Source organism: Mus caroli, chromosome 1 (genome assembly GCF_900094665.2).
Source record: "Mus caroli chromosome 1, CAROLI_EIJ_v1.1, whole genome shotgun sequence".
Taxonomy (NCBI): Eukaryota; Metazoa; Chordata; class Mammalia; order Rodentia; family Muridae; genus Mus; species Mus caroli.
In genome coordinates this window covers 126,021,544-126,032,266 of record NC_034570.1, presented here as the reverse complement: position 1 = coordinate 126,032,266, position 10,723 = coordinate 126,021,544, and the positions used below count along the sequence as shown (strand labels likewise).

The 10,723-nt window shown below is 44.7% G+C and overlaps 1 protein-coding gene across 1 annotated transcript in view; it reads right to left on the bottom strand.

Moving 5' to 3' along the window:
- Positions 1–4,410: 4,410 nt before the first annotated feature.
- The window catches only part of Adipor1 (adiponectin receptor 1), a 7,495-nt gene continuing 1,182 nt past the window's right edge, over positions 4,411–10,723 (bottom strand). The window contains exons 3-6 of the mRNA XM_021171759.2: positions 10,540–10,643; positions 8,347–8,534; positions 5,530–5,723; positions 4,411–5,261 (exon numbers count right to left, since the gene is read on the bottom strand). Of these exons, the coding sequence (XP_021027418.1) occupies positions 5,133–5,261; positions 5,530–5,723; positions 8,347–8,534; positions 10,540–10,643 (615 nt within the window). The 3' untranslated portion in view covers positions 4,411–5,132. The remainder of the gene's footprint in view (positions 5,262–5,529; positions 5,724–8,346; positions 8,535–10,539; positions 10,644–10,723) is intronic.

Here is a 10,723-nt window from a genome sequence, read left to right as displayed (position 1 = left end):
ATGCTAAGTTTGCATGCTTTCGGACTGATTTGATTTTGCCAGAAAAGCCACCATCACAGTAGTAGGAAAAATTCTATTACAAAGAATTATTCATGGTGCTGGAGAGATGGCTCAGTGTTTCCGAGTGCTTGCTGTTCTTTCAGAGGATTTGAGTTTTGTTCCCAGCACCAGGTCTGCCAGCTCACAACTGCATACATCTTCCACTTCGAGGAATCCAAACTCCCCTTTCTGGCCTCTGCTGGCACTCACATACATGGGACATCTATAAGTTCCCAAAGTGACACGTGTGTGCCAATCCCCCCCCCCCCCGCCAATAAAATAAATCTTTTAAAAAATTTTTCGAGACAGGGTTTCTCTGTGTAGACCTAGCTGTTCAGAAACTCACTGTCTAGGCTATACTGGCCTCAAATGAACCACCTGCCTCTGCCTCACTAGCACTGGGATTAAAGTTGTGCACCATCAACACACCTAGCTTAAAAATAAATCTTAAAAGGGGATTTTGCCACTTGGGCCAACCCTGCTAAATAAGTAAATGTATTAATTGTGCTTATACCTGGGATGGATTAAATGGACATGTGGCACCAACAAAATTAACTGTCAGAAGTGACAAAAGCTCTTAGCTTTATTTTAATAGTTTTTCTATTTTATATATTGGTGTTCTGCCTGCATGTATGTCTGAGGGTGATAATCCCCTCAAACTGGAAGTATAGACAGTTATGAGGTATCATGTGTATGCTGGGAACTGAACCGTTGCCCTTTGGAAGACCAGCCAGTGCTCTTAACTGCTGAGCCATCTCTCCAGGCCCTAGTGTTTGGCTTCTTTAGCTAAAGACATTCTCATTTGTTTTTCTAAGTTTTACCCCCATTGGAAACCATGACATACTTCTTTATAAAGGGACTCTTATGAAATGGACCAAGCCAAGAGCTACATAAGCCATCTCTCCTAAAGGAAGACATCACACATTATAAGGGATGTTTAGTATGGTAATTAATAAGTTAAGACATGGTTATAGAGAGCTGGGCGTGGTGGCACACACCTTTAATTCCAGCACTCGGGAGGCAGATTCAGGTGGATTTCTGAGTTCGAGGCCAGCCTGGTCTACAAAGTGAGTTCTAGGACAGCTAGGGCTATACAGAGAAACCCTGTCTCAAAAAAAAAAAAAAAACCAAAAAAAAAACCCCAAAAACCAAAAACCAACCAACCAACCAAAGAAAAGGCTTGGTTATAGAAATTTTTCATGGTGAGCTTTCAGAGGACAAGGGACTAAGTGAGCCACAGCTAAGATCAGCTGACTCTTGTTTGTTGGGAAAGACAACACAGTGAATGAACAAAGACCAGGCCAGCCTGGATAAGAAGGGTCCTACAAGTAGTTAACCCCTCAGGTGCTGCAGAACATCAGGACTTTAGCACATGGGTCTTATTTCTCACTTCCCATTTGGGCTGATTCTCCTGGGGACACATCCACGTAGGTGGCAGGCAAGCTGGGGACTCGACAGCTTTTCACGTTTCTCATTCTCCCACAGCACACTGTTAAGACCTTTCGTATTTAAGAGCTTTGACGTCCCCAAATCATATACTAAAACCCAATCTCCATGTGAAAAAAGATTCAAAAAGTTTACTAACTTCATAGAAGGGTTGTTGTTCAGTATAACTCAGAAGTAATCCAGTTTTTAAATGAACACAAACCTCTTTTAAATCTTCCAAAGAAAACCTCATGGGGTGTGGGGAGGCATTTCTATTTACATTCAAATTCCTACAACCAGATAAATACATAATCATCTCCCTAGTAATAAAAAGGGGACACAATAGCCAGTTCCAACCACGTGGATAACAGTGATTTACTGATAATAAAGCAGGTAAAAATATAACAAATTAGCAATCAGGGCAGCCCTTTAAGACTTTTATCTATCACAGTAACGCTGCTCTATTCACTCTTATTAATAAGAGATACACCAAAATTCCAGGTTATTTTTATCCAAACCTTACAAGACCACTACTAGTTTCCAACGGTAACATTATGGTTTTTTTTTTTTTGTTGTTGTTGTTGTTGTTTTAAAGTCAAACGGACTCAATATTAGAGCCAAGAAAAAAAGAAGGAAAAACCCTCTTTGGAGGTATAATACTCTATTTCAGAACGTGCCGTATTTGCTAAAAATACTACAGGACACTCCTTTAAGTTTTATGTTACAAGTCCAGTGTGGCGGTCCATGCATTTAGTTCCAGTTCCAGGGAGTCGAGGCAGGTGGATCTATGTGAGTCTGAGGCCAGCCTGGAACTCTTGGTTCTCCTGCCTCTACCTCCTTAACCCTGGGATTACAGGCGTTCACCACACCCTCTAAAAATCACACCCTATCCCAGGTGTTACGTCTCCTCTTCATCTGTCATTCATAGCCTATGAAATACATTTATTTGCTCTTTGTAATATTTGAAATTATTATTTTCAGGACAGGGTTTAGTCCTGACTCTCCTGGACTCACTTTGTAGACCACGTTGGCCTTGAACTCGCAGAGATCCAAGTGCTGGGATTAAAGGCATGCACCACCATGCCTGGCTTAATATTTTAGTCTTCTGGTCAATTGGATTCTATAACCACAACCTCATGGGGAGTACCCAGTTCTCATTTTAGGGAACAGCCTTTAGCATACAGGTAATTATGACAAGTAATTTCGTTTGCCTATTTTACTATCATCAGATACTGGTTGGAACTCGGCTCTAACTATGCTATGCACTTGGAGGGAAACGGTTTCTCCTTTTCTGTCTTCTTCACTTGAGACCAGATCAGTGTTGGCCCTGGTGGAGTGGAGGTGAGAAGCATGCACCTCCACACCCTCCTTTGTCCCTTTGCTTTTAATTTCTATTCCCTGGGTTATTACTTGAGACTAAAACATTGTTTTTGTTTCTTGGCCTAGGTGAACTGTTTGTGTTTGTTTTGGAGACAGGGTCCATGTAATCTTAGCTGTCCTAGAACTCACAGATCTTCCTGCTTCTGGCTAAAGGCGTGCATCACCATGCTGGGCTAAATTGTTTCTTCCAAGGATCACTTGTCCTCAGTTGAAACCTTGTACATAGTGTTATACACAGTTACACTGTGTGATTCCTGCCCGCCTCCCCTTATGTGCTGAGTCACTACCAGCTTACACTACCCAGTGAATTGAACCTCTTAATCATGTTCAGTATAATTCACAAAGGCACCAAAGAGTAAGTCACTCTTTGGTGAGACAATCACAGTAAACAAGGTGGACTTCTACGGGTAGGTGGGTGGGTGTATATGAAGGAGTACAGACATTCAGGCCAATACCCTCAAGTGTTGAGGCCGACCAGCGGCCCACATGTCTGGGTTCTAGCTTGGGAGGCATCTTGGAATCTGGAAGAGAAAAGGGAACTAGGCAGCGCGAGAGAGAATGGAACCAAGACATCAGTTTGATCAAGGTTCAATTTTACTATTCGGAGACACCAGGTTATGAAGAAGAGGGAGGGGCCCATTCCCGCCAAATCATCCTTGGAGTCCAGTTTCAGGTGACCACGTGTCGGCTCTGGCTCCAGAACAGGTAGGTGGCAGGCAGTAGCAGTGGGAGTGGCAGACCGATAGGGTGGCAGGCTCCACCCCTGATGCTCTCCTAGCACTAACAGTCAAACCTGATCAGCCAGATTTCAGACCAACGCGGGGAGGTTACACTCAAGAATTGTTCTGGAAGCACTGTCCGATTCCCTGAAACTAGTCAACTCTGCAGGTTTGCTGCATAGGGAGCAGTGATCTACCTGTCTGACCCCTCAGCTCTGAGACCGCAATCACATGCCGCCTTCCCTGGTTTCTCTCCATCGAGCACTGCAGTAACTGAATGATTCTCTAGGACCAACAAGATAGTGTTAACAAAACTAAGTTCTAGGGTATGCCTCAACACTGGAGACTCTTATAGTATATACTAGGCAGTGGTGCCACATGCCTTTAATCCCAACACTTGGGAGGTGGATGCAGGGGGATCTCTGTGAGTTTGAGGCCAGCCTGGTCTACGGGGTCAATTCTAAGACAGCCAATGCTACACAGAGACCTTGTCTCGAAAAACCAAAAATACTATGGTAGCACAATGATTTTCCTTTCTGAGACAGACTCATGTATATACCAATCTCCTTGGTGTTGGTGTTATAGGCATGACCTACCATGCCTGATTTATCTGATAATGGTGATGAAACCCAGGGCCTGTGGGTGCTAGGCACACACTCTACCATCTGAGGGACACCCCAGTCTGCACAGTAATTCTCCTAATCTGTATGGTACTAAGTTGTATTAGAGATGAGAGGTTAGGAACTGAGTTATGCTCATTCGCTGACCACACCCGTCTCACTGCTGGTATGATTCCGATTTGTGTCTCAGTAGAAGCTGAGTCCTCACAAACCTCGAGCCTCCGGAGTTGTGTGCAAACAGTCGAGACAACACAGTTAACTCTTTGAATGCCAAGCGTTGTCTGTACTTTCTTTTATTATCACCATAGTCTTTGCATCAAGATACATAGCAGTGATAGCAGGTTTCTTTTTAAAGCTTAGTATTAAATATTAAATATCTTCCCCATTTTAATTTTACATTACTCTGCCAAGAAAAAAAAAAGGATTTAAACTCAAGTTACTTGAAGCCTGGACGTACTTCCATGATTAGCCGGGCTACATCAGGCGTGGCTTTGTTTGTCCTAGAAAGATGAGACAAGGTTATAATTGTTTCTGAAAAGTGTGCTACAAAAATGGATGGCCCGTTATCAGCCAGGTTACAAAGTAAGGACAGGGGTAAGGGGGGGATATTTTCTTCAAGAAAAAACGAAACATAATTTCTGAAGAATCCCAGTTCATAATTTTTTTCCCCAAAATGGCTGGAGGAATGGGTAAAATCTCAACATGAGCTCCCACGTCCTATCTGTGAAGGAGCAGCAGTTGCCTTGCCGAGGTGACTGCCAGGAATGCACATGGGAAGTGTACTGCCCGGACGGAGGCTGGGACAGTGAGCTGACGTGTCACTGGTACTGACTTCTCTAAGAGGTTTCTTCTAGAAACAGCAACTCAGACTCTTCCTCATACTTCAGCAAAGAAGTTCTTTTTTAAAAGCACTTGGGAAGTCCCTCCTCCACCCCTCAGGTGGGGAGGCTCAGAGAAGGGAGTCGTCGGTACAGCCACCTTCTAGGCCATAACGGAATTCCTGAAGGTTGGACACGCCATAGAAGTGGACGAAAGCTGCTGCCACCACCAGGACGTGGAAAATCTGATGAGACTGGAACTGTGGGAACAAATAGAGACGGAGGAGTTGGAGGAAACATTTGCCTCTTCTGGTTTCTCCATAAAAACTGCTTACATCACTTAAAAGTGGTACTTGTTCTAGAGCATTGTAAGAAACTCTGACACCAGGGCTGATCTTGCCCATCCTCTTCCTTCAGACACAATGTACACTTAAATACTTCATGACCCAAATCTCTCACCACCTACTCAGAGCTCTGACCCGGGCCAGTCACTCACCATCACAGGCCCCGCTAAGAGTCATTTCTTACCCATATGTCAAATTTTCCAGGAAAGAAGCGCTCAGGAATCCGAGCAGCATAAAGGCCGGCGCCGGTGATGTACATCACAGCCATGAGGAAGAACCAGCCCATCTGGCCGACTGTGGTGGCCTTGACAAAGCCCTCAGCGATAGTAAAGTGCATGGTGGGTACAACACCACTCAAGCCGAGTCCCAGGAACACTCCTGAACAGAACAGACATGACTGTCAACAGGAAGTAGCTACATGAAAGCACTGCTGTGGATCTGGAACTGATGCATTTATAAAAAGCAACTGTTTTCTCATGAACTATACATGTTTAAAAATATTTAGGACCTCTTTTGACCTCTGTGGGCACCTGAACAATATGACAGACAGATTCACACATAATACAGATAAAATAAATGAAACAGGGAGCTAGCATAGTGGTGTACTCCTCTAATCCCAGAACTCAGGCGGCAGAGGAAGGTGGCTCTCACTTAGTTCCAGGCCAGCCTGGTCTACACATACTGAGTTCTGGGTCAGCCAGTACGAAGACTCTTTCTTGAAACATAACAAAATGTGAAAAAAAGCACAGAGAGACAACAAGCACACCAAAAATAAATAGATAAATATCTTTAAAAAAATTTTTTTTTTAAAAATCATCTGATGGCCAACTTGGTATAGACCCAAGCCAAGACCTAGCGTGGCTCCAAAGCCAGAAGAGTAGATTCCCATTAAGATCATAGAAAGGGATGAAGAGATAGCTTGGTGCTGTGGTGTTTGCCGCTCTTCCAGAGACTTCCCAGCACCCAGGCTGGACAAAGTTCCATCTCCGAGGAACTACTGACAGCTGATGGACACTGGGAAAGTGAGTCATCTTTCTTTGAGGGGTGTGGCCACTGGGAGGCTGCCGTGCTACAGTGATGGCTCCACACCCTGTGTACATGAGCAGCACGAGGTTGGAAGGGGTCAGGCAGGGAAGGCCGATGGAGGAGGGAATACATAGAACCAAAGTACACAGTATACAAGTACAAAATTCTTAATCAAATCACAAAAGACTGAAGTAACCACAAGTCTGATCACCCGAACAGATAGAAGTCTACACTGAGAAGAGCAGCTGCCTGGAGCAGCAGGGACACATGAATATGTAACAAAGGACTGAGTTCTTTTTTTTTTTTTTTTTAAAGATTTATTTATTTATTATATGTAAGTACACTGTAGCTGTCTTCAGACACTCCAGAAGAGGGCGCCAGATCTTGTTACGGATGGTTGTGAGCCACCATGTGGTTGCTGGGATTTGAACTCTGGACCTTCGGAAGAGCAGTCGGGTGCTCTTACCCACTGAGCCATCTCACCAGCCCAGGACTGAGTTCTTGTTCCCACCCTGTACTGAACTGGGGCAGAGACTGTCTGCTCTACTTTGCAGCAAAAAGCAGATTGCTGAGTTCAAGGCCAGCCTGGTCTACAGAATGAGTTCCAGGACAGCCAGGGCTACACAGAGAAACCCTGTCTTAAAAAACAAAAAAACAACAACAACAAAAACACAAAAAAACCAAACAAGCCAAAAAAAGAAGGGTGGCTCAGCAGTTAGAAGCACTGGCTGCTCTTGATATGACCTGGGTTCTAGTCCCAGTACCCACATGGCAGCTCACAGCTATCTATATTCCAGGGGGTCCAATATCCTCTTCTGGCCTCCGCAGGCACCAGGCATGCAAGTAGTGCATAGATGTATGTGTGGGCAAAGCACCCACAAACACATACATATAAAATAGAAAAAGAGCTATCTGAAAGCTCGTGGTAATTGGCGGCATTGCTCCATTTACTAAGAACTTGAGACTCGAGGTGAATCAACATGTAGGAAGATAAATGCTTGCTAGTATATCAGTTGCTACTAATCGTTATGCACAAAAGTACTGTACTCATCAAACCAGATATTCCACTCCTGGTAAAATGCGCCAGGGTGTGTAGTTTTTTTATTTATGTTTGTTTTGGGGTGGAGTCTTGATCTGTACATCTCCCTCGCTGCCTTGGAACACACGCAATCTTCCTGCTTCTTCCTCCCAAGCACTGGGGTAAGGATCATTACACCTGGCTTGGGAATGCCAAGTCTTAATCCCTTGTCTTAGTGCTTAGCATTCAGTCACAAGAACAACTATGCTTGCTATATTTTCACAGCATCAAAGCACAGACATGCTTGAAGCTAAGTGACTAACTGTATTATGACCTGACCCATTAGCATTGAAATACCAAGGGAAAACAGCTTTGAAAATTTGCGCCACTTTTCGAGTTTTAGACATAAATCAGTTTGTGTGGATTCTGTGAACTAAAACTTAGGGTTGAGCTGACTCAGCGCACGGTGCAATTCCCCTGAGCTCTACAACACTGTCTTCCTCCCCACTCAGCCCCCTCCCTTTTCTTCTCCCCACTCTGGTATTAGGGACTGAACCCCAAGTCTTGCACATACTGAGCAAGAGGCAAACACCCTCCTTGTAACTGTTAAGTCCAGCCCTTTTATCATTGCTTTGAGACAAGGTCACCTGGCTGGCCTTGAACTTGATCCAGCCACACCAACCTCCTGAGTACTTGGAATTAAAGCAGAGGTTCTCAACCTGTGGGTCTAGACCCCTTGGAAGGTTGAACCACCTTTTCACAGGGGTCTCCTAAGACCACCAGAAATCACAGATATTTACATTACTCTTCATAACAGCAGCAAAATTACAGCTATGAAGCAGTAATGAAAAATAGCATTACGGCTGGGAGTTAGCACAGCCTGAGGAAATGCATTAAGGGGTCACGGCACTAGAAAGGCCGAGAACCTCGGCATTAGAGGCATGGAACGCCACTCACCTGCTCTTGTCTGCCGGTGCTTGGGAGTGGCAAACCGGTCCCACTGTGCCACAATGATGGCAGAGATGCCCAGGACACAGACGATGGAGAGGTAGATGAGCCGCGGCTGTGGGGAGCAGTAGAAGGAGTAATAGAGCCAGGGAACNAAGCTCCCCATAATCAGTAGAGCAATCCCTGAATAGTCCAGTCTAGAAGTAAGCCACAAAGATCAAACACGTGAGCATGAGAAAAGAATGCCTGTGGCTCATGACCCAGTTAACTGTCTCTCACCTGCACCCATACCTGACTATCTCCAGCCTCAACATTCCCTATACTCTATCCTATACCCAAACTCCTCAAAGTCGAGAACATTTTGCTTTTCAGTAAAAAATTCTCTAAGAGCTGGGTGGTGATGGCTCATGTCACGAATCATAGCACTAGGGAGGGAGAGGCAGGTGGAGCTCCAGGAGTTCCAAGCCAGCCTGGTCTGAGGAAGGAGTTCCAAGTTCCCCCTACCCCCAGCCCCCTTGAAAAAAAATCTCTAAGAAGGCCAGGTGTGTGGTGCATACCTGTAATCCTAGCATTGGATAGTGGAGGCAAAAGGTGGGGATGTTCAAGGCTGCAGAGCAAACTCAAGTCCAGCCTGGGCTGTATCAGACACTTTCAGAATAGAACACTCAGTTATTCTCTGGTTATTTCCCCAATCTGATGGAGTTCTAAAGCTAAAACCCTTGGATTAGGAGCATCATAGGGATGCTTGTTTGTTTGTGAGACAAGGTCCTGCAAAAAGGCCTTATACTCATTAGGTAAACTGGTCTCCAGTTTTAGTTCCTTCTCCTGCCTCTGCCTCCTGAGTGCTAGAATTACAGTCATGTGCCACTGCATTCAGCTTAACAAGTACTTCTGTTCCTGTTCTTATTGACTTTTTCCTTTAAATTATTTATTTGTGTGTTCACTATCACCTGAGTATTCATAGTTGGTTCCTGCTTTCTACCATGTGGGTCCCAGGATTGGACCTGGGTCATTAGGAGTGGTGGCAAGCGCTTTTATTCACAGAATCACCGAACCAACTCTCCTGTTTTGAAGGGAGCCTTGCTTTCTATCCCCAGATGACCCTGAAATCCACTATGTGACCTGGGCTAGCCTGAAAGTCACAACAGTTTTCCTGCCATAGCCTACTGAGGCTGAGATTACAAATGTGTGCTACTGGACAAAAATAGCTACTGGCTATTTTCTTCTTTATGATTTTAGACAAGGTCTTGCTATATTGTTCAGCCTTGCCTCAAATTTCTGAGCTCAAGTGGTCCTCCTGCCTCAGCCTACAGAGTAGCTTAGAATACAGGTGTACCCCACCCTCCTTGAACTTTAGGGTTTTTTTTTTTTAAAAGATTTTTATTATTTTTATTTATATGAGTATACTGTTACTGTTTTCAGACACACCAGAAGAGGGCATCAGATTCCATTACAGATGGTTGTGAGCCACCATGTAGTTGCTGGGAATTAGACTCAGGACCTCTGGAAGAGCAGCCAGTGCTCTTAACCACTGGGCCATCTCTTCTGACCTAAAAATTTAATTTGAACTTTGTTTTTTTTTTAATTTTATTTATTTCTCACCCTCCTTGAAACTGATGTGCAAAATAACACACATGCACTCTCTGGAGTTACTGGGGAAATAAAGCAATCTACCACTATCGCTAAGAAAGCAGCAGCAACCACTACCCAAGTAAACAGCCCCGTGCGGAGTGAGGGCCATGGACTGTGCCTGGCAGATAGATGGCTGACACTTCTAGCACCGTCTGGCCAACCAGATAAGCCTTGCGTGGGGTCAGAGCACTGTCAGTCTGAAGCACAGACTGCTTGCCACACACCACTTGGCCCCAGTCAATAAAGATAAGCTAGTATTAGGTACATGGTGTTGGAAGCAATCCATCAGCACCTCAAGTTTCACAAAAGACACTGCTGTTTCAGTAGAGAGCATATCCCAGAATTGGTTTCCATCTGTTGAGGAGGTCATGGGAAGCTTATCATGACGTTTTAGTTTCTAGAAGAAAAACTTTGTCATTTTGCTCTAACAACAGAAGAGAAAACTTCACTTCCCCAGGCACAACAGGGATCCATTAAGAATTCCAGCAGCTCCAAGTGCCTGCTCAGCCCTGGGACAAGATGTGACAATAACACACATGGTCTCTTGCTATGGCTGGCCTTTCAACTTACTTGGAAAAAGTCCGAGAGACCTTCTCTGAGTGACAGTAGACAGTGTGGAAGAGCCAGGAGAAACTGAGGCAGAGCACCGCGCCCAGGAAGAACATCCCGAAGACCACCTTCTCCTGCAGGGGAGCCATGAAGTACATATTTGGTCTCAGCATCGTCAAGATTCCCAGAAAGAGAAATAGCACAA